This window comes from Chinchilla lanigera, unplaced genomic scaffold (assembly GCF_000276665.1).
Source record: "Chinchilla lanigera isolate Chin_1 unplaced genomic scaffold, ChiLan1.0 scaffold00071, whole genome shotgun sequence".
NCBI classification, from domain to species: domain Eukaryota; kingdom Metazoa; phylum Chordata; class Mammalia; order Rodentia; family Chinchillidae; genus Chinchilla; species Chinchilla lanigera.
Genome location: NW_004955472.1, coordinates 7625561 through 7650103, shown reverse-complemented (window position 1 = coordinate 7650103; position 24543 = coordinate 7625561). Strand labels below are relative to the sequence as shown.

General features: G+C 41.0%; 1 protein-coding gene and 1 pseudogene across 3 annotated transcripts in view; both read left to right on the top strand.

Moving 5' to 3' along the window:
- Tek (TEK tyrosine kinase, endothelial) overlaps nucleotides 1-16314 on the top strand; it is a 114341-nt gene extending 98027 nt beyond the window's left edge. For all 3 annotated transcript variants that reach the window (XM_005401151.2, XM_005401150.2, XM_005401149.2), the window contains exons 16-23: nucleotides 1982-2092; nucleotides 4797-4987; nucleotides 5518-5631; nucleotides 10629-10699; nucleotides 11651-11691; nucleotides 12853-12949; nucleotides 14411-14510; nucleotides 15308-16314. In XM_005401151.2, coding sequence (XP_005401208.1) covers nucleotides 1982-2092; nucleotides 4797-4987; nucleotides 5518-5631; nucleotides 10629-10699; nucleotides 11651-11691; nucleotides 12853-12949; nucleotides 14411-14510; nucleotides 15308-15382 — 800 coding nt within the window. In that variant the 3' untranslated portion in view covers nucleotides 15383-16314. The remainder of the gene's footprint in view (nucleotides 1-1981; nucleotides 2093-4796; nucleotides 4988-5517; nucleotides 5632-10628; nucleotides 10700-11650; nucleotides 11692-12852; nucleotides 12950-14410; nucleotides 14511-15307) is intronic.
- A 6381-nt stretch (nucleotides 16315-22695) lies between these two features.
- On the top strand, nucleotides 22696-23618 carry LOC102025235 (annotated as a pseudogene).
- Nucleotides 23619-24543: the final 925 nt, after the last annotated feature.

The window sequence follows — 24543 nt, the reverse complement described above, 5'->3', positions numbered from 1 at the left end:
TCTGGGGTGGGACAGAGAATTCTCGTCTCTTATTCATTCCCCAGGGATGCTGGTCCCATGTGTTTGGAACCCCATTCTTCATGGATCATCTGCATCAAAATTCCTGGGGACACTGTCAGAAGTGCATCCAGCTGGCCTTCTCCCAGCCTCAGTTCTACTGTACTCTGATTTGTGGGTGGCGCGTGAGAATCTGCTGTGACAGGTCTTCTCAATAGTTCCGTTTGGTCCAGTTTGCAAACCACCAAGCTGATGACCTTTTCAGCCGTGTTCACCTCAGGGCCGCTCAGTACCTCCCTGTTGTATAAGATTGGAAAAGAAACATCTGAGAAAGGACAAAGATGAGTTTATCGGCAGTGTAACAGTCTCCTGTGTGAAACAGCAGTTTATGCATGACTTGACTGTGAAGCTGCCTCTGATTTCATAGCCAGCGTGCTTGAAAAGCAGTGCATTTGAATAGAGAATGGGGTTCACTCCTGTGATTATGTGGCTGCATCCCTAGGGCTCTCTGAGGTCACTGCGGGATGAGCCTAAGAGGAGAACTAATCTAAATCTTTATAAATCACCTTTGTTTTCAGCATTGTTGGAAAGATCACATCGGGAAACAAAATACATTATGTATGCTTAGAGTTAGTCATATGTTTTCTAAAAAATACATGCAAAAGCCTTGTTTAGAGGCTGCAAATCCCTTTTCTGTTCCGCTGCGTTTATCACAGGGAGTTTGGCGGAGTACTGAAAATAGCGAGGTCAGAGTGCAGCATCCTATGAAGTCAGTTTTTACTGGGATCTGACAGGACCCTGATTTTCTACCTCTTCATGTAATGAAGTAAAATAGCTTAACTAGGGCAGAAGATTTTTTTAAAAGAGTAAAAGAAAGTAATAACAAAATAACAATAGTGAAGACAAAAAACCAAAACAATACAAAAACAATATAGAATATCAAAACAAGATGAGAGGAATTAACAATAGTTGTTGCAGTACATATTGTTATCTTCAGTGAAGTTGCTCAGATTATCAGATTTTGCAGGCAGAATGATATATTCAAGGACAGTTACTTAAGTAAGGGCACAACCTCATTATAAAGCACCTTATTTTAAAATGTTCCTAAGGCATGTGCTTGAACTGGACACTTGACTTGGAATTTCAGGCAGTCTTATAATACCCTTAGCCCACCTGAGATGGTACCACAGTCTCCAAGCGTGTTCAAGCATGCACACACCCACCAGCACCCTGCTCCCATCCTTTGTTCCCCCAAAATGTTATTTTTCCCCAAACAATTTTAGCACATGTGAGTCAATGTGTGCGTCAACTGATAGCCTGGTGCCCGGTGGTTCTCCCTTTGCTCAAGTGCTGTGAAGAGACACAGCAAAAAGAATAGAAAAGGGGAAAATGCAGTGTTCTCACTACAATACAACTTTTGTAAAGTATCATTGGGATTTGATTTATTTAGCAGGACTGCTTTGATAGAAAGTCAGCTACTATTATGAAATAAAGTGCATGTGTTATTGATAGATGTTCCACCAGAAGTTTGGTTCTAATCCTCAGCTATTTTTGGATAGAAGGTTTAGCTAGAAGAATCAGAATCTAAAGATTGGGGTATCTCCCCCTTTACCAAGTCATTTCATGATGTATTTGAGAATTAAACTAGAAAATTTTAGAGTAGTGGATCTCAACCTTATGGGATTTTGCCCCCTGGAGAAGCGTTTGCAGTGTCTGGCTACATTTTTGGTTGGGCTACTGGTATCTAGTAGGTAGAGGGCAGAGATGCAAATTCTACAGGCCTAGGATAGCCCTAAGCAACAAGAAGTTACCTTCCAAAGTCAGTAATGCTGAGGCGGAGAAGCTGTGGGTTGGAGCAATCTCTTTGGAATAGTTTTCCAGACCTGTGGTGACTGAGCGCACCTGGTGGGCCAGGAAGCAAAAGGGCACAGTGGTTTGGAAGAGCATAATGAAGAGAAGTCCTAACCCTTCATTTCCTTCCCAGAGTATGCCTCCAAAGATGACCACAGGGATTTTGCAGGAGAACTGGAGGTTCTCTGTAAACTTGGAAATCATCCAAACATCATCAATCTCTTGGGAGCCTGTGAACATCGAGGTAAGATGTTCTGTTCTTATTTTTCCTGCCAGACTTCTTTTTCAAACACGCACAATTTCATACTGAAACTAGGAAAGATAGTCTTAAGAATATCACCTAATTTTTAAATTTGCAGAACGTCTATCTAGTCCTGTTTATGGATTGTGATAAGGCTTGCTCTCTCTGGGAGGCGTGTGTCAAAGCTGGATCATTTGGCCTCTGCTGTGGTTTAGCTGTGTGTTACCACTCAAAGTATACAAGTTACTACCAGTCCCTGCTCTCACCAACCTAGAGGTTTTCTGCCAGGAGGGAGTGTGGAGCCCTTACCAGCAGAAAGCATGGAAAGAAATGGCTCTTCTTGTCACTTTTCACTGTAACTCAAAAGCCAAGGAATTGATATTCTGAATGTTAGTCTGATGAAAGCCCAGAATACACTGTAGTGTGAAAGCATTGGTGATGTTTAGATTAATGAAATAATAAACTTACACAGGAGGGTTCTTTGCTTTTATTCAAGGTGCTTTCACATACAATTAGATTAGAACTTACAACTACCTATGTTACACGTGCTTTTGAACTTATGAATGCAAATTATTGTAATCCGGGCAATGAGCATGAATGGATACATCACAGTGAAGTGTTTTCTGGGTTTACCTTTGCATAGGAAGTGTTCATAGCTCTGAATCTATACTTACACTTAATTTCTCATGGAAAAGTTTGCTCTCGTAAAAAAGCTCCTGCGGTAATTTATAAATTTGACAATCTGTTGTTGACTTTATAGCAGAACACTAACAATAGAAAAGAGACTACTTCCATTTCCTCAATTTATTAAACTAAAAATATGGGTGCTTTGAACAATATATCATTCTGTGATCCAATAAGAGTGTAATTCTGAAAGCTGATTATGTCCATTAGATTAAATAATGATGTAATAATATTTATTTTTGAGCGATTTCCTGAAAACAGAAAACTAGCGTGGGACAGGGTGAATGCAGGTTATGGAGGTTAAGCAAAAAATCTACCAAAAGAAAAATATGTATCTAAAAGTTTTTCTCTGTCATGTTAGCACGTAGTTGGACTTTGGAATTTATAATGCGGTAAAGTATGAGTGGTGCACTCATACCAGGATTTTGGGTATCTTTCCTTATTATACCACAGAATTCAATGCTAGATTTTGTTTTTGCCAGAATTTCATTTTTTAAAATTATCTTTGAAGTTCAGATTCATTCAAAATTTTAAAATGATGGCTTACCAAAAGATTTCTCCTTTAAAAACAGCAAAATCACTTTGATTTTCAGGGACTCTAAATATTAATGTTTTTGATTTTTTTTTTCCAGTACTGGGAATCGAACTCATGACCTCGTGCTTGCCAGGCAGGCGCTCTGCCACTGAGCGATATCCCCAACCCTAAATATTAATGTTTTAAAGTCATTATAAAAAGAGAAAACAATACAGAATAAAAACAAGACAATATACCATTACTTTTTCTAGAAACTCACGTTTTTCTTAAAAGATTGAGTTTTCTGGTTTCTTTAAGCAAAAATGCAATTTCTGAAGCTACACTCTGCCGGCCAGGGGCTGCTTGGCTATATGGAGAGTGGAAGGCAGAAGGGAACGTTTTCTGTTGTGGGTCCTTCCACCATGTGTATATTGTTTTTTTAAATAATCTCAAGAAAAGGTAGAGTCATATTGTCTCTCTGGTGTAGGAACCTGAAAGAATAAGTAAAACTTGAAACATACAATAGATGATAGGAAAGGGAAAGAAATTGCTCAAAGGAAGGAACAACTGGGATGAGAGAGAGAAGAAAAAAGAACAAAGGAAGGCAAAACATAAATATATATATATGAATAGCTGTGATAACTGTATGGCTGATGTCTGATGGTGTATTGAAAGGAACAGTTAATGCTTAAAATTTTTTATGTTCTGACCAATTTTGCATGCTTATATCTGGTAATATGAGCAACTGATTTGAAGGTAACAATATGCGATGAAACTACCACTGTGAATTCCTACCATCTTGGCTAGTGAAACTGTATTATCTCTAATGTTTTATCTAATAATTATTTTCTTATTCTCTTTAATGGTTTGAGCAATCTTCCATTCTTACATCTGGTAATCTGAGCAATGTAGTTGATGATAACAATATGTAATATAACAAGCACTGTTAATTTGTATTGTTTTGTCTTGAGACCCTGTATCACTTTAAATGTTCTTGCTTTGGTTTGTTTATGTTTGTGATGCTGGTATGCTACTACTGTTCTTTTTTTTTCTCATTTACTACTCCTTTAAAATAAAATTTTTTTAAAAAGAAAGAAAAGGTAGAGACAAACTAGAATAACGTGCCTGGCCCATATTAGGTTTTGATGAACACTGAATAGAAATTTTAAGGGAACATAAAGAAGCTGGCTTAGATGTGGAAGAGGATGCTTTGAGTCCATTCTGCTAGTATTATCTAGTGGGTAGAAACATTTTGGGAAGGTCCTGTCAGTCCACACATGGTAGGAACAGGACAGGAAGTGGGACAGGGAGAAGCCGTGAGTTCAAGCCTAAGCCTCATGGAGTACTGCAAAAGGATGTCACTTACTTCCTGTCTATCCCCAGAATGACTAGGTTGGACCACTGGATGTGTTTCTTTGAGATAGAATGGCGTTTGTAAGCCATTCCCAAGGACCGCAGCACGTCTGGCAGTAGCTGCTGGTAAGGTGATGCTCTGGCCTTTCCCCGCAGGCTACTTGTACCTGGCCATCGAGTATGCGCCCCACGGGAACCTCCTGGACTTCCTGCGCAAGAGCCGCGTGCTGGAGACCGATCCTGCATTTGCCATTGCCAACAGCACTGCGTCCACGCTGTCTTCCCAGCAGCTTCTTCAGTTTGCTGCAGATGTAGCCCGGGGGATGGACTATCTGAGCCAAAAACAGGTCTGTTCTGAGGACCTTGCTCTGCACATCTTTCATCTGCAGTCTTCCAGAGTCTGAGCTTTCACATGTGTGCACAGTCTTTGCATGAACCTGTCTAGTCTCTTCTGATACTCTCCCCCATTTTAATTTGCTTGTTAATATTCCATCCATTTATGTAGAACTAAAAGCCCGATGCTGCAGCATATTTATCTAGCAAATGTGCTCTGTTTGGTGAGGCACCTCATCTGTCTTGGCTTCCTTTGCCTGCAAGTAATACGTAGTGACAGAGGCACTGCCTGGCAACTGGAAGATTTAACGGCATGCCCTTTTCCGGGTTTTCCCCCTCTCTGAAACATGTTTCCTAAGATATGCTGGGGTCATTTGGCAGGATCTGCAGGTTTGGAGAGGTACCTGGACTCTAGTGACCTTTTAAATTCCTGTTTCACACTATTTTCTCTCCTCCATTTCTTGCTGTCAGGGTTTTGTGCTAGCAAAATTAAGTAAAAATGCAAATATTATGCTGAAAATACATTATTGTTTTAAAATTTCAGTTTATCCACAGGGACCTGGCTGCCAGGAACATTTTAGTTGGGGAGAACTATCTAGCCAAGATAGCAGATTTTGGATTGTCCCGAGGTCAAGAAGTGTATGTGAAAAAGACAATGGTGAGTTGTGAAGATTGACGCTGACGATGTAGTTTGCAAGGGACCCTGCCCCTCCTGGGAGCACTTTCCTAGGAATGCCAGCGTTCTTGGTGACTGAGGCATCTGGCTGTGTCTAGTAGACTCCGGCCGGCCCAGGAAACATTCTTTCAAGTTTTGGCTTCTAAGGTGGTAGTGCCTCCACGTTACCAGTGAAGGAGGCTTCATACATATGGCCATTGACTCGAACCTAGTGGTCCAGCATGTCTGGTCTCTATCTGGTCTGGGACTCATGTGTCACACTCAGAAATTTCTGGGGTGGTCCCAGAACACCCTTTCATTAACAGCAAACAGCAGGGAAGAAAATTTTAAATAATTACCCCCAAATCAGGGAAATACATTCATGATTTTCTAAACCACACGGAGGTTATATAGAGAAATTTATAACTTCTAAAAGCCCATTATAGGATTTCCTTTTCATTAAAAGTTCACCTCAAGGTCAAATCAAGTTTACTTTTTCCCCTGAGAGCCACTTTCCTCAATAGTAATAGTTTGTCTTCAAGTATAAGACCCTAAGCACAAAGTCTTAAGCTGGACTTTGATTCTGGTGCACATTCTGGAAATGTCATTCCTTTATATTTTGTGTTGTGTTGTGATTATGCCACCCTCTGTCTTCACTGGTGGGCAGAGCACAGGTGGTCCTTTGCAGATGACAGGTTGTCTGGTCTCTACCTGTGTCTAGCAGGTCTTTTCCAGTGGGGAGACTCTCCCTTTTCCAGGTATAATGAGTGGCATCTGGGCTCAGCTTTCCTGGAAGTGACCCAGTTGTCATGAGATACAGAACTTTTTTCCTTTTATGGGTACCGCATTACCTCTGAGCAATGTTCAGGGCCCTGCATTTATCCATAAATCTAGGTTTCTTTCCTTTATAATATATGGTAGTTACTGACAAAATAAAGTAAAAACAATACTCAAGAACTTTTTAAAAAGAAAAGTTCCCATAATTCATTGCCTTGACATTCTTTTTCTTCTTTTGTATTAGTGCTTTTCACAGCATTCCTGTTCTTTGCATTTATTTTTCCACTTTTTTATGAAAGTTGAAAGTAGATTCCCTTCAACCGTCTGCATGGTTCTGAAGTGTTATCAACATGAGCATTTTCTAAAGCCAGAGAGGCATTCCTGAGGACAGACTTACAGGAAACACTTCCTTCCCTGGGCCTTCCGACTTTACCTACTCAATGCAGATGTTTCTTCATAAAAAGGAAGGCCTGTCTTTCACTCACCTGGTCTAGCTCTCCCAGCCCCCGTCCCCTTCACAGAGTCCCTGTCTTCGGGTGCTGCCGTGTTTCACACAGGGAAGGGGAGGACTGGTGCAGGTTGGGGGCGGCCAGCTCAATGGCCTATGCTCTACTGGGATGATTTCCTACGATTTCTAAGGCCACCATGTGTGTGTTTGGCATTTTGTAGCAGGTGAGAGTTTCTTGGAGCGCGTAGGCGGAATGCGGAGAGGGGCTGCACGCTGGTCAGGTCTCCACTCTATTTCAGGGTCATGGGTTCAGTGGCAGCAAGGGACTGGGGAGGAAAGGGCAAGAGGGAAAAGGGATGAAGGATGAAAGGGCTGGAGAAGAACAGGATCCCTACGAGAAGGGTGCAGTACCAGAGGCACCGTGAGGACAGAGCCCCTGCGTTTGCCGGGCCAGTTCCCACACTTCGTGCTGGTGCATGTTTGTCTTTCTATGTCCCCTTCTCCCACAGCTCCCTTCCTGGCCCCATCTCTTGGTCCCTTTCCCATCTGGAGCAGGTCCATCTCCCTGTCTCTCATTATCTGTCTTTTATTTTGCTCTGGGATTTATTTCCTTTGGGTTTTTTGTGTAAGAGGAGCCACGTGGTAATTAAGCTTTTCTGACTGAGACATCTGACTGTGTCTAGTAGACTCTGGCTGGCCCAGTAAACATTCTTTCAAGTTCTGGGTTCTAATGTGATATGGCCTCCATGTTACCAGTGAAGGAGGCTTCATATATGTGGATCTGATTTATTTCACGTAGCATTATGGTTTCAAGGAGCATCAGTTTTCCTACAAATGACTCAAGTTTTACCCTCCTTTATGGCAGAGTAGTACTGCACTGTGTTTAAATACCACATTTACATCTACGGCCGTACCACCCTGAACGCACCCTGCCTCATCTAAGTACCACATTTTCTTTATCCATTCGTCTGTTGATGGACATATAGGCTACTTCCAGGATTTAGCTATTATGAATTGTGCTGCTATAAACACAGCTATCACTGTAACATGAGATCTTTAAATCTTTCCAGAACATACCTGGTAGAGGGATCGCTGAGTTGAATGGAATTTCTATTTTAGTTCTTTGAGGAATCTCCATACTGATTTTCATAACGGTTGTACTAATTTACCTTCCCACCAACAATGTAAAAGGGCTCCCTTTTTCCCTGTAGCCTTGCCAGCATTTGTTACTAATTAAAAGAATAAGTTTATTGGTACAGTTTGGATGTCATAATGACCATGTTCATTATAGGGAATTTGTACCTGTAGATGATATATCTTCATTCCTCTTTTTTCCCTATCCCTCTCGCCTCTCTTCAACCTCTCCTCCACTCCTTGTTTACAAAGCTTTGTTTTCATTTTATCCTTTTTCCTCTCATTTTTTTCTTTCCATTCCACCCAATTCCCCTTTCTCTGTGAACATTTTGCAATATCTATTATACACTTTGGTTCTTATTTACACTTTCAGTTTCCTCACACCAAAAAGGCAATGCAGTATTGACATATGTGTGTCCTGTTTATTTCACTTGGAGAGCCTGGTCTCAAGGTCCATCTATTTAGCTATAAATGTCTCAAGTTTATCCTTCTTTATGGATGAGTAGTACTCCGCTGTATTAAGAAAAAACATATCTTCTAATCTTTTCTTTGGTTGATGGCCATGGGTTGTTTCCAAGGGTCAATTATTACAAACTGTGCTGTTATAAACATGTGTGCATATATATTACTGTGGTATAATGCTTTCAGTTCTTTCAGGAAGATACCAAGAAGGGGGCTAGCAGGGTCAAATGGAACCTGTAGTTCTAATTTTTCAAGGGATCTCTATACTAATTTCCACAGTGGTTGCACCAGTCTTTACTCCCACCAGCAGTGGAGAAGGATTCCTTTTTCCTCACAGCCCTGCCAGCATACGTTATTGGTTGATTTCTTAATAATAGCCACTCTTTCTGGGGTGAGATGTAATCTCAGTGTTGTTTTAATTTACATCTCTCAAATGATCAGTGATTTTGAACATTTTTTGATGTATTTATTTGCCATTTGTACTTCTGAGAAGTGTATATTTATTTCAGATGCCCATTTTTGGATTGGGTCTTTGAATTTGGGGGATCTGATTTTTTTTCAATTCTTTATATGTTCTAAATATTAGTCTCTTGCCTAATGAACAAGTGGATGAGATTTTTTTCCTACTCTATGGGTCATCTGTTCACTCTTTTGGTGATTTCTTTTGCTCTGCAAAAACTTTTTAATAAAATGAGGTCTACTTGTTGATATTTTTGCAGTGTTTCTTCTGTAGTTGGGGTTTTGTTCATGAAGCCTTTACCTACATGTATGTCTTCAAGAGTTCTACCTATTCTCTCTTCCAGTAGACTTAGTGTTCCTGTTTTAATATGTAGATCTTTGATCCATTTTGATTTCAGTTTAGTGCATGGTGATAGACATGGGTATAGTTTTAGGTTTTGACATGTGGAAAGCCAGTTTCTCCAGCACCATTTATTAAAAAGGCTTTCTTTCTTCCAGTAAACGTGTTTAGCCCTTTATCAAGAATAAGATGGCTGAGTGTGTTTAAAGTTGTTTCTGCCCTTCTATTTTGTTCCGTTTAAGCTGAGATCTGTTTTTCTGCTAGTACCATGCTGTTTTTGTCATAGTACCTCTGTGATATAATTTCAAGTCAGGGATTGTGATATCCCCTGCCTTGCCTTTATTTCTCAGAATTCATTTTGCTCTTTTAGGTCTCTTCTGGTTCCACATGAATTGTAAGAAATTATTTAATCTCAATCTTTCAAAGAACTAACTCTTCACTTATTTTTTGTATTGTTTTCTTAGTCTCAATTGCATTAATTTCTACTTTGATCTTTATAATTTCCTCCTTTGTACAAGCTTTGTGCTTGATTTGTTCTCTCTTTCTAGAAGTTTGAGGACATTAATACCCCATTGTCATGAATAGATTAACTAGACAAAAAAATCAATGAAGAAATATCAGAACAGAACCAAATCTATGAACAAATGGACTTAGTAGATGTCCGTAGAGTGTTCTAGCCCACAAGATCACAATACAAGTTCTGTCGCTTCTCTGCCTTTTGGCTAAGATCAAGTACAGAATATAAGTTCTTAGTAGTACATGGGATGTTCTCCAAAATAGACACATACTAGCCCATACAACCTGCTTAAGTAAATGCAAAACAATTGAAATTATCCCATGCATATTACTGGACCATAGTACAATGAAATTGAAAATCAATGGCAAAAGACACCACAAACACATGGGAATTAAATAATACCCTCTTGTACAACCAAAGGGTCGCAGATGAAATTAAACAGTATCTACAATTAAATGATGATGCCCATACAACTCACCAGAATTTATGGGCTATAATAAAAGCAGTTCTATGACAGAAATTAATAGCAGTGGACTTGCACATTCAGAAAATAGAATGAAATCAAATAACCTAATGTTGAACCTCAAACACTCACTTATATAAATTCATATAATGTTATTGTAGGGAGGTATCATTGCCCAGGAGGAGGTAGATAGAGTCTATTTGCATGTCTTTGAGTCTAGAAAGATGCCTGTGGCCGGGACATGCTCACGGCAGTGCTTCCCGCATGCATCATGCCTTAGGTCTGCGGAGTACTGAGCAGGGCTCCCTGTGGGCCTTATGTGAGCCATGGCCTCAGGCACAGAAAGAAGCACTTGACTGTCCTGCCCTGCCTGAGTGACGTCTCACTTTGTTCTCACCAGGGAAGGCTCCCAGTGCGCTGGATGGCAATTGAGTCTCTAAATTACAGTGTGTACACAACCAACAGTGATGTGTAAGTAAGCTCCTTATTGCTAAGGGATTTTTTCAAGAACAATATGTTTGACAGAGGTGCTAAAGAGAAGCAGGAATAGCCTGCTCCTCTGAGGAGGAAGTCAGTTCATAGAATAAATGAAGCCAGAGAGCAGACAGGGGCCCGTGTGTCAATCACTGTTGGCAGGTGTTGGGTCTCCTTCACTTGTCCTTCACCTTGTGACTCCTTGACCTCTGCAGGAGGAAAGGGCACAGGGGTTTCCTTGGCCCCATTCACCAGACCGAGCTCAGAGGAAGCAGTCCAGTAAAGCTCAGAGCAGTCACAGCTGGTGGAGGCAAGAGGAAGGCCACGAGTGGCTCCATCTTTGCTGCAGCTGCAGTGAATCTCAGGCCAGCAGTGGCAGGAAGGGTTGGGAGTGATTCTTAGCCCATCTTGCTGGACACCTCATTCTTAGGAGGAAAAACATAGGTCCGGAAGGTTGTGGTGATTTGTTCATGAGGTTCTGCTTATGTCTGGGGAGGTGAGGAAATAGCAATTACTGTGCAAGGGGCCTTGTGTGTAGGTCATCTTTGTGTAACCTGCAAGCAGAGATTGGTGTCCCCACTTTCAGAACACACAATAAGGTCCAAGGATGTTCAGTAGCTCATCCCAGGCCACACAGGTAGTATTAATGATGCAGACAGGATTTAACTCAAGTCTGTCTGGCTTAGAATTCATGTGCTTCCCAGCATTCCACCCAGTATTCTGTCCTCACAGTGAGGTAAGGGCTTCAGCGAAGTGAGCCCCGCTTTCCTCCACCATCCCTCTGTCAGCCTGAGAGGAGAGGAGCGCGGCTGTGTGCAGAGCCCTGATCCAGACAGCAGATGTTTGACATTTCCTTTCTGAGAGAGGCTCAGCTACCTGGCTCTTGGGGAAGGAACCTGAGTGTGCAGTCTTTGCTGATTCATGGTTTTGCACCTGTTCCTCCTGCAGGTGGTCCTATGGTGTGCTGCTGTGGGAGATTGTCAGCTTAGGTGAGTATCTCTGCTTGCCTGCCAGGTGAGATCTGAGCAAAGGGAGCACACCCTTCAGCACTCTCTCCTAGTGTAACTCCACAGGGCCCATTTGCGTGTGGTCTCCCAGGTGTGACTTAGAAATAAACTTACAGGTTTCCACATGTGAGTGTCTTTATTTTAACATTTCTCTTTTTTAAAGCTATATACTTAATGGCGTGTTTAGCACTAATGACCTGGTGGCCATGAACTTCATAATAGGTTGTTTCTGCTTGTGAAAAAATTTATAGGGATTTATCAAGTTTACTTTTATAACTTTAGATGGAATTATATACATATATAATGGTGGTGGTACTGGGGATTAAACCCAGGGCCTGGGCACTGAGCTACATCACCAGCCATAATTTATATTTTTTATTTTAAGGCAAAGTCTTGCTAAGTAGCCCAGGCAGGACTAGAACATGGGATCTCTTGCCTCAGCCTCCCGAGTGCTGGGATTACAGGCATGCACCACCACGCCTAGGAAAGATCACATGTTTTTGAAGACCATTTAAAAGCATGTGAAGGTCTACAATGAGTCCAAACAGTGAACATTCTACGTATAATAAACTGTAAGACATTACAAAGCTATTGTGTTTTTCACTTCATTTAGTTTTTATATTCCCAGATTTATACTGTAAATATGTATTGCCCTTATAATTTCACAATAGCAATTAAAATAAAATTATATTATTAATAAAATAGGAGTTGCATAACATAATTAGATTTTCAACTAGAAAAAAGAAGAATCGCATGGTACAGCAGGTGAGCTGCCTGTAGGCTAACATAGGGAAGAGAAGTGGCACTGTCAGCAATTAGGCCTGCGGTGGCTTTTCCTCTGGAGGAATGACCACACTTTTTCCCAGTCTACAATGAGTCCAGCGTGCATTTGTGATGGGAGGCACACTCAGTGCCCTTCCTCCCTTGATACCCTGTCTCGCTCCTCACTTCTTTTTTTTTTTTTGGTTTTTCTCTGGTACCAGGAACCGAACTCACGACCTTGCTCTTGCCAGGCAGGCGCTTTTTGCCTCTGAGCTAAATCCCCAGCGCCTCGCTCCTCACTTCTTAGCTCTGGAGTTTGGAGGCAGGAGGCTCTGCCTTATACCCGTGGGGCTCAGACATGCATCACTTCCTGTCTTTCAGGTGGCACCCCCTACTGCGGGATGACATGTGCAGAACTCTACGAGAAGCTGCCCCAGGGCTACAGGCTAGAGAAACCCTTGAACTGTGATGATGAAGTGTAAGTCAGGCCTCATCTGGAGGATCATTTTATTTTAACTTTCCTCTTATGCATTTTCTGGACAAGCTGATTCTAATGAAGTCATCTGATACATATAATAAATATCCACACTGAGATCCCAGGTAGCTGCAGCAAATATTGGAGAGGGCTCCTTATATTAAAACCACAATGTAACTGACAAGGACTAGTAGCTTTCCAGACATAGAAATCTAGGAGGAATTTAATGTATGACTCTTCACAAGGTTATAATAAGGAATGACAACAAATACAAAAAATATCTGAAATAAATTCATGAAATTGTTCATGAACAGATTTAATGTTTAATGTTGGGGAGAAAGATCTGAGAACTGTTCCGTTAAGGAAGATGGATTTTTGTTCATAGAGTCTTACTTCTGCTGAAATTATTTCTTGGGAGTAAGCATTATTCTGACAGCGATTAGTTTTTCTGATGCTGCCCTTCCAGAACTCACCATGGTGGAAGCTGCTTCACTGGCATGATTTGACAAGGGTGAGGCTGTAGATTGAGTGAATAATTTATTGTCCAGACTGCACAACTTGAAAGAGAGGAAGCATGCTATTAATGGTATCACTGGGACAAGAGACGTGGATGTGGGTCATCCTTTATGTACACAAGACTCCCTCGAGGCACTTTTCAGTTTGTGGGGTCCTAAGCCCACTCCCAGACTTCCTGACTCTAAGTCTAAGGCAGGCCCCAGTACCTGCACTGTAGTAACAGAAGGGGTTCTGACCACAGTTGAGAAACACAGAGATCTGTGTTTCCCAAACTATGTTAAATGATACAAGGAGAAAGACGTTCTATGGTCAGTCAAGCTGAAAAGAATTCATGATAAACCTGGTGTTGTTTCAGGCTGGTTTAATGAAATACCAAAAACTGAGTGGTTGAGAAAGCAAAATGTATTTCTCAGAGATCTGAATGCTGGAAAATCCAAAGTCAAGGTGCTGGTAAATTTGTGTCTGGAGTCTCAGCTGTTTCCTCAGTCTCAGAGTGCTGTTTCGTATGCAGACCGCTGCTTCTGGTTATGCAGGCCTTTTGCTTGTTTTTAATGACAGGACCTTCTGAGAGTCCTGCCTCTAAACAGGGGCATTTTACAAGAGATGCTGTCATTCCGAAAGATGCACTTTTCCAAGAGAAGTGCTGCAGCAGTGTGTAACTGCTCACTGTGGATGACCCGAATAGCTAAACCCGAGACCCTGCAAAGATGGTGTCCATGGTCAGCAATTGTTTCTTTTGGAGAAGAAAGGGGACCTGGATAGAAAGGCGAGAGGCCTCATGGAAACACCTTAGGTGCTGCCCTTCCTTCTTCTGCTGGCTGAGCTTCGTGACCGTGTGTTGGCAGCTAATTTTCCTTCTCTTTTTTTTTTTTCCCTGTTCCCCACTAAAACACACCCAAGACGGAAGAACACCTGTAGTGTTAACTCTTCAACTCTTTGTTTTCAAAGGTATGATCTCATGAGACAGTGCTGGCGGGAGAAGCCTTACGAGCGGCCATCATTTGCTCAGATATTGGTGTCTTTAAGCAGGATGTTAGAAGAACGAAAGGTGAGTGTATAGTTGGAAGCAGTAGCTCTTAAATTGGAAGTCCTGATTACACAGGGTGGTTAATAAAAAATTACTGATACAATCCAGCCAGTTCTTCTGGACATAGCCTTAGAGATTACAGGCACATAAATGGTGCAACTCCCAACACTGAGGAAGCTGCAGTTTTTAGAGATACTGTGCAAGCTATAGTCTCACACACACTAGAGCAACACCTAAGCTAAGCCTATTGGAGCTGGAAGGACTCGTAGTCATACAGTCTGACCCTTAGATACTGCAGATGAAGGAACAGACTTAGCAAGGCAAAAGCAACTGGCCCAAAGCCACACAGTAAACTGACAAAAGTGCCTGGGCCATAGCTTCCTTGGGAGGGGGTCAAGAATTCTATAATCATTCTAGAACTTAGTTGTCTGTTCCAATCTGGGGTCAAATCTAGACTAAAGAAATAAATTTTTATCATCAAAACACAAGTGGGCACAGTGATATTTGAAGATGAGGTGTCAGCAGAGGAAAGAGCCCTGGAGACTCTGACCACTTTAGGAGGCACGAATGCGAGACTATGGGAAAGAGAAGCTCGGAGACTAAGGAGAGGGAGAGCATGAAATCTTACTGCAGAGGCCAAAGGACGCCTTGCTGGAAAATGTAGTCAAATACAATAGAAGGCTCAAGGACAGGAAAGTGTCCCCAGGCACCTAGTACACAAGTTGAAACAAGCTAAGAAGACCAATGTATTGCCATAACTACTTAGGGCAGAGACAGAATCAAGGTATCCTGTATCTGAACCACTCTTGCTCTTCCAGACCTACGTGAACACCACGCTATATGAGAAGTTTACCTACGCAGGAATTGACTGCTCAGCTGAGGAAGCAGCGTAGGATGAAAAGTCTTCATCTGTGTGCCCTGGTTCTCCTTCACTGGCATGAGAGCTCCTTCACCTGCTAAGAAAGCAGGCAAACCTCTGTCAAGAGATGTGATATAGAAGTGTATATATACTGCTGTACGTCTGGGACTTTCAACACAAAAACCCCGTGTGGATCTATAGTATGCTCAGATTCCCACAGGACTGTATATACTGTTTTGAGTGAGAATGTGCTGGAATCAGAATGCTTATTTGTGGTTTCATATGCAATAATATATTTTTCTAAAAATGAAGATTTCATAGGGAGTGTGAATACATTTACCACTGCAACGCATAACTCTTTTTCCTACATATTTTTGATACTTACCTTTATAATTGAATGCTATAAAGTGTTTTTGCTATGTAGCAGTAAACTATTGTTAATAAACGTAACAATTGCCCTGACAGTGTAGGTAAGCAAAGGGAAATATATGAATTTGAACAGGATATGGGTGAATATTCAAAAGGCTGAAAAATCCAAATGGTGTAAAAGAAATTGTCCTATCTTTGAATTTTGTCCCTCACCTTTGGAAGCTGTCAAATTTCATTTGGTCATGTGACAATTTTGTCTTGTTTTTAGGTAGCCCACAAGTCAGCCCAGATGCTACAGAAAAAACAATTACTTAGAAGCCTAAGAGTCTTTAGGGAAATATAAATAAAGTTATATTTATTAGTGGGATTTTCTTTTCATTCCTTTGGTAATTTTGACTGCTGTATTTTAAGAAATAAAAGAAAAAGACAGGAGGGACTCTTGGGAGACATATGACATTTACCTTAATGAAGTAACACCACATGTATCGCACATTGTAAAGTTTTAATTTTGATCGTTGTGAGTTTACCATTTATACTATAGGCACGGGTTGCACTGAGATCATATTTTAAGTGAATAAACTTCTTGTCTACTCATTTTTTCCTGGAGTGTGTCTCATAGATATTGCCAAATATCTTGATTATGCTTTAAAAAAAATGACCTAAATTATTTCATCTAACTTGTCCGCAGTGAGCATGCGGAGCACAGTGAGTATATTCCACCAGGAAGAACCCAACGCTCACCAGGTCAGAAGGTTCTCCTGGCATAGGTCAGTGGTAGAGATGTGCTCTAATGTGAAACCAGGGCTTAGAATCCCTTTTGTGTTAAATAGTAGTTCAACATGCTGCAGAAAGTGCCCCAGTTCTGCGTTCTGGAGCCTTCGTGTTCTCAGAAATGACGAGGCAACTGAATTGACCCAAAATGCTCTTTTTTTCCACAACAGTGTAATTAAGAGGATACACAGGGCAAACGTGAGGCCACCAGCGTATCATTTATTTAACCAATAAGTGGAACCATGAAAGAATGATTGAAATGTCCAGAGTGACATAACCAACATGGTGGAGTAGGAGACACAGGCTTCACCCCCTCTACAGGAAAACATAGAGAGCTATACACAGGCCACAAATAGCTCCGAGCAGGCTCAGAGCCCGTTAGGGAATATGCAGCAGCACCTAGAACAAAGCCCCAGGGTGTTCACATGGAGGCCAGTGCTAGTGCAATAGGCACAGCTGAGGGGCCAGAGAGACAAGCAGGTGCAAAGCAAAAAGGCGGCGGCTACTGGAATTGCCACACGGGGCAGCCACTTAGGTTTCAACAACCTGCTGTGCAGAAAACACTGGTGTCTCATCACTGAGGTCACCTACAGTTACTCCTGCTAGAGAACCCAAGCCCTGCATAGATGTGTAGCCCCACTCACCCCAACATCGAGAAGTGCTGCTCTTGAACCATGCAAAGAAAGGAAATAGTGCCGCTCCTGACAGTGGGGCCACATCTGCTCCATGGGCTTTGTGCTCCAGTGCCCAGCTCTGTAGCTTCACTGGGCCTGTCCACAACTCAGATACCACAGCAAGCTGGTTTCAACTCCAGGCCCTAGGCTCAAACCCTCACATGTGCCTGTACTCCAGGAACCAGCGGAGTCTTCACAAATCTAGGGCCGTCCTGACCTCAGAGCCTAACAGTGCACGCATTCCTGGACCCCCAACTATTTCACAAATACTCATGCCTCAAAAACATATCAGTGTGGCAGCAGGGGCGCCTGTGCCCCGGGCCCAGTGCCACCAACCCCGATCCCAGAGCTGCAGTCGTGTGCCTGTGCTTCAGGTCTCGGCTCCCCGGCTGTTCCACGGGCTCCACTCATCACAGCCAAGCACCCAAGGGATCTTCACAGCCACAGCTTCCTCAGGAAAAAGGTCAGTAGGACGTCTGCAGCCGCTGTCGCTGAAGACCACGCCAAGAAGCCCGTCACCACTGCAATGCTCATGGTGTCAACGACTGAGGGTCCTTGCACTTTATGAAAACCAACCTCGGGCATCACACCTGTACCAAGACTGTACAGACGGTGTCCTGCCTGGCACCAGAAATTCTGTTTTCTTGCAACGCCTGCACAGGGAAGGTCTTTCCAGGGTAAACGACCACGTAAAGTCTGCAGGGAGTCACCGCCCCAGCAAACGTACGCATCGATGTAAGCAACCAAAGAAACAAAGTGCCAACGGGTGAACACATCTTCCCCGTAGTTTACCCCAAAGAAATGTATGCGCTACCTGACCAAGAACTCAAAATAATTAAAAAATAACGTTGGTTTGAGGAAGCCCAGCAAATATTAATAAAATATGGAAACAATTCAATGAGATCAGGAGAAACAATAGCAAAGTAAAACATTTCACAGACTGAAAACATAGAAACAATACTTGTATTAAAAATTCTGGCGTTGCAATGCACAATGAATGCAATGAAAAATGCAAGAAAAGGCATCGACAGGAGAAAAATCTGTGAACTCAAAGACAGGCTATTGGAAAATATACAGTCACAAGAGGAAAAAATGAAAGAATAACAGGAGTGAAGAAAGCTCACAGGATCTGAGGGGAAACATGAATAAATGTTCATACAGAAATTCTGGAAGCAAAGAGACAAAAGACGCGGCAAAAGCGCCTGCCTGGCAAGCGCAAAGTCGTGAGTTCGGTTCCCGGTACTGGAGAACACGCCCCCCCCCAAAAAAGAGACAAAAGACATAAAGCGGAAAAGTAATATAATAAAGCGTTCCAAATGTGAGAGAAACTAGAATATCGGGTACAGAAATCAGAGGTTTCCAACTGCATTCAATCCAAACAAGTCCACCCTGTGACATTTTTATAACAAAACTGTCCAAAATAAAAAAGAGTGTTTCAAAAGAAGGGAGAGGAGGAAGCAAATCATACACAGGTTGAAAAGCCTTTATCAGAAATGTTTGGAACCAGATGTTTCTAATTTTATTTTTTTTTCCTTCTTGGGCTATTAGCGTAGATTTATGAGCTGTGCATCTCTAATTCAAAAATCCAAATCCAAAACTGAGTGTTATGTTGGCATTTTGAAAATTCTGGATTTTGGAACGTTTTGGATTTCAGTTGTTCAACCTGCATAAAGGAATTCCAACAAAGCTAGTGCTAGACTTATGAACAACAACTTTACAGGCCAGGAGAGGGTGAGATGATACATTCAAAATACTAAAATTTTTTTTAAACCCTGATAAATAAGGATATTGTAGAGCCGGGGATATAGCTCAATGGCACAGCACCTGCCTGGCACATATAGGGTCCTCAGTTTGATTCCTGGTACAAGAAAGAAAACAATATTTTAACTGGCAAAGTTGTCTTTTAGAAATAAAAAGGAAATAATGACTTTCCCAGACATGAAAAAACTGAAGGAATTTGTCACTCCCAGACCCATATTAAAAGAAATACTAAACAGTTCAAGTCAAAAGAAAACAATTTGTAACACAAACTGTAAAAAAATGAAAATCACTGGTAAAGTATAGAAAAATCTGAAAGCCCTACTACTGTAATTGTGGTGTGTATATCATTTATAGTTTATGTACATTTAAAAATCTGTTAAAATAATAGTCACAATAATCTGGTAAGGGGTTATATAATATAAAACCATGTAAACTGTGACATCAGAAACTAGAGGTTGGAAGAGGTGGAGTAAAAAGAATGGAGTGATTTGATGCATTTACATTTAAGTTGTCAGGTTCAACCTGTTCTAACTACATTTGTTGTAAGCCACAGAGTAACCACAAAGCAAAATGCAAATGCAGGTACAAAAGGTAAGAAAGTATAACACTGGAGAATATCATCTAACCACAAAGGGAGACGCCAGCGTGAGAAAAGAAAAAAGAAACAAGTGAGCTGCAAAATAAGAAAACAACAAACAAAGTGGCAATGGACAGTCCTGACCTATCAGTGATTACCTTGAATGCGAAGGATTAAATTCTTCAAACAAAAGACATAGAGTGCTTAGCAAATTTTTTAAAAGACCCAACTATGGGCTATTTCTATGTTTAGAATTATGAAACAGGACAAAGAAGATCATAATATAATAATAAAGAGACCAGTTGTCAGGAAGATATAATTGTAAATATATACACACTCAACATTAGATCGTCTAAATGTATAAAGCAAAAATGAACAGATCAGGAGAGAGTCAGAATGAAACACAGTGAGGCAGAGGTCTCCACTCTGCCACTTTCAACAATGGGCAGAAGATGAAGTATTATTGGACCTGAACTAGACTTTGAGCCAAATGAACTGAGCAGAGAAATTCAGAATATTCCATCCAAAAGTAGTATACACATTCTTCTTGAGCACACATAAAACATTCTCTAGAATAGATCAAGTTATGCCACAAACCAAGTCTTAACAAAGGCTCTCACTATATACTAGTTCAGGTTGGCCTTGAATTTGTGGCAATCCTCCTGCTTCAGCCTCCCAAGGGCTAGGATTACAGGTGTGTGCCACCATGTCTGGCAAGTCTTAACAAATTTCAGAAGAATGGAAATTGCATCAAGTTTCATTTCCAAACAAATGATATGAAACTAAAAAATAGAATGAAACTTCGGATATCACAAATATGTGAAAATTAAACAATATGCTTCTGATAAACTGATGGGTCCAACATTTTAAATATTTTAAGACAAACAAAAATGGAAGCACAACATGTCAAAAGCTTAGGTACAACAAAAATAGCTTCTATGTGGAAATTTATAACAATAAACAATTATAATAATAGAAGTATTAAAAGTTAAATCGTCTTTGTGAATGAGATCTTTTACGTAGGTAAGATCTGCCCAAAACACTGTTTGAACTAAAAAAGTAAGTAAAATTGCAGGATACAAAATCAATATACAAAAAATCAGCTTTTAACACTGACAACAAACTTTCTGAAAAAGAAAATAAAAGATAATCTCATCTATAATAGTTATAAAAATACTTAAAAATAAATTTAACAGAAGAAATGAAAGATCTGTACAATGAAAACTGAAACACCGATAAACGAAATTGAAGAAATAAGTGGTAAGATATTCTGTGTTCATAGGTTGGGAGAATTCATACTGTTTAAATATCCATATCACCTAAAGTGATTTACAGATTCAATTCAATCTGTATGAAAATCCCAGTGACATTTTCCACAGAAACAGAAAACATCCTAAAATGCTTACAGAACCATGAAAGATCCAGAAAGCCGCAGCAATTTGGAGAAAAAGAGAAAAAAGCTGGAGACATCACACTGCCCTGTTTCGAAATCTGCTGCAAAGATAGAGTAATCAAAAACACATGGAAATGACATAAAAATAGATACGAAGATCGGTGGAACAGAATGGAGAGCCTAGAAGTAAACCCAAACATTCACAGTCACCCGATTTTTCTTTTTAACAAAGACACCAACAGCACACAACAAAGAAGACAGTCTCTTCTATAATTGTGGTGGAAAACGGGATAGCCATCCTAGGAGAATAAAATTAGGCTCTCACCTCAAATCATACAAAGATCAACCCAAAGTGGATTAAAGACTCGAACATTAAGACTGCAAACTGTAAAACTGCTAGGACACACTGGAGAGAAGAGCTCCACGGTGGTGGTTTGAATGACCCATTTTTTGGATCTAACCCCAAAAGCACAGTTAACAAAAGTGAAAACGGGTAAGTGGAATAACAGCAAACTAAAAAGCTTCTGCACAACATAAGAAGCCACAAAAGAGTAAAACTGTGGCCTATAAAATGAGAGAAAATATCTGTAAACTGTTCATCTGACAGAGAATTAATACCCAGAATATATAAGGAACTCCAGCAACTCAAAAGTAAAAAAAGAAACCTGATTTTAAAATAATCAGTAAATCTGAATAGATATTTCACAAAAGAAAGAATGCAAACAGCCAACAAGTGTATAAAGAAATGCTCAAAGTCATTAACCATCAGGGAAGTGTGAATCGAAACTGCAATGTGATATTACGAATGGCTAGAATAAAAAAGCAAAAAGTAAGAAGTGTTAAAAATAACATGGAAAAAAGCACTTGCAAATTGAGGCAGTGTAAATTAATACAGCCAGTGTGGAAAGAGTATGAGGTTCCTCAGAAAATTAGCAATACCATGCCATTCAGCAAACTCACAACTGGGCATGTATCCATCCAAAGGAAATTAAATTATTATGCGAAAGATTGCAGCATTTCACAATAGCCATGATATGAAACCAACCTAAGTGTCCATCAATGTATAAATGGATAAAGACAATGGGGTGAATGCACTAATAAATTGCTAATGAGTCTTTAAACAGAAATTCTGTCATCTGTGACAATATGGATGAACCTGGGAAATAAGCATCACGTTAAGTGAGAGAAGCTAAGCCAGGCTCAGGAAGACAAATATCATACGGCCTCATGTATATATGAAATATTAAGAGTCACTCATAGAAACAGCAAAATATTAGTTATCAGTGAGGCCGGAGATCTCTGTGAAAGGACACAGAATTTCGCTTGGAGTGGAGGAATAACTCCAAGAAGCATACTTTACGCCATAGGGACTACTATTAATAACCATTATATACCTGAAAGTCACTGACAGCACATTTGAGGTGTTCTCACCACTAAAACGTAAATACAAGAGGTAATTCATATCTTAAATACCTTGATTTAGCCATTCTGCAATGTGTACATATATCAAAATATAGGGCACCCCTAAATATATAGAATTTTATGTCTCAATTTTAAAAAAATCATATATATTTCTTTTGCTTCTGACCCTACATTAAGGAGACAGTCTTAGTAGCAGTACAGTAGTATATGGGTTAAACAGGAGCAAGATGATGTGAAAATGCAGGTCTTGAAATTTTGTGTATGGGATTCTTTGTGCTCGAATAAGGAGAAGTCACGCTGGGACGCCAGCAGACCACACAGTGAAAATATTGTTTTGGTGGACAATGTGGTACAGGTGCCGAAGGGCGTTCATTACAGGGATGCCAAAGCATCGGAAAAAGGGATCAGTGGCAGAAAATGGGGAAGAACCCAAGAGAGAACCAGAGGCCAAGAAAAGTGGGGCAAAGAAAAATGAAAAAGAGGCGGCAGAAGAGGGCCCAGTCTTGTATGAGGACCCTCCAGACAAAAACACCTCACCTAGTGGCAAATCGGCCACACTCGAGATATGCTCTTGGCATGTGGATGGGCTTTGCGCTTGGATTAAGAAGGGTTTAGATTGGGTAAAGGAAGAAGCCCCTGATATCCTGTGCCTCCAAGAAACCAAATGTTGAGAGAACAAACTCCCAGCTTGAAGAGCTGTGTGGGCTCTCCCGTCAGTACTGGTCAGCGCCTTCGCGGTGTGGGTCTACTGTCCCACCACTGCCCACTCAAAGTCTCTTATGGCACTGGTGAGGAGGACATGATCAGGCTGGGTGACTGTGGATGAGTTTGACTCATTTGTGCTGGTTACAGCCTAAGTACCCTGTGCAGGCCGGGGTCTGGTAAGGCTAGGGTACAGGCAGTGCTGGGATGAAGCCTTCGCAAGTTCCTGCAGGGCGTGGCTTCCCGCAAGACTCTTGTACTGTGTGGGGACCTCAGTGTGGCTCATGAAGAAACTGACCTTCATAACCCCAAGGGAAACAAAAAGAATGCTGGCTTCACTCCACAGGAGCAGCAAGGCTTTGGGGAACTGCTGCAGGCTGTGCTGTTGGCCGACAGCCTTCGTCACCTGTACCCTAATGCTGCCTGTGCCTACACCCTTTGAACTTACATGATGAACGCTCGGTCCAAGAGTGTAGGTTGGTGCCTCGATTACTTTTTGTTGTCCCATTCTCTTTTACCTGCTTTGTGTGACAGCAAGATCCGTCCTAAGGCCCTTGGCAGTGATCACTGTCCCACTCTGTGGGGACACTTAGCACTGTGATATGTTCTCCAAGCCACTGTGAGCCTGGGAATAGCTCCCCGCCCCCCAAATATTCCTCCTTCAATAACTCTCTAAAAATCCACACTTTTTCTTTGAGAATACAAGTCCTCTGACCAGGCACCAGTGACAGGTTTCTTTTAAGCCCAGAGTTTCTTCTTTGTGAATCCCCCTTACATTGAAGTTTCTGGTGAGTTCTTTTGAACTGTCCATGTGTAAATAAAAGGCCACAGTTTCAAAAAAAAGGAAATTCTGCATATGGCTTTGGAGTGCACAATGACGGGATTTGTTCTACAACAGTTGGGCCTTGTGTTATTATATTTTATATACTTACTATTTATATACCTCAACAATATTTTTCCTCCTCCTTTTTCTCTATGAAAGTGTTGTATATTATTTAATATATGTTATTATATATTATTTAGTACAGACCTACACCACAATGAGCTTATTTCATGCTGTGTATGTAACAAGAGGTGCGGGTAAAAAGTACTGTGGCAGCAACAGGAAGGTACTTGGTGATAATGAAGACTGAACTGTAAATTCAAAGTACCAAGGTAGCAAACTTGAGGTATATTGATTGCATAGCATTAAAATCAATGGTCAGAGGACAGCTAATTATATCTGACACATTGAGTACTCACACTGTGACACATTTGCATTGTTGATAAACCTGTGGTTTTGCAGCATGTAGGCAGCATTAATATGGAAGATTCTGTGGACTTTTATTCAACGATAATATAATCAAGTGAATAAAATAGGTAATTTCCATGGGCGTGTTTCTACATTATCCAAAAGCAATCAAGACAGAACTGCGGGAGCTGGGGGCAGTAGCCCAAGAGAAAGAGAGGTGAGGGGTAGCTTTTAACTCCAAGAAGTGTGGTGATTTGAGGTGTCTAGAGAGAAAAAGACAGGCAGGTAATCTGAG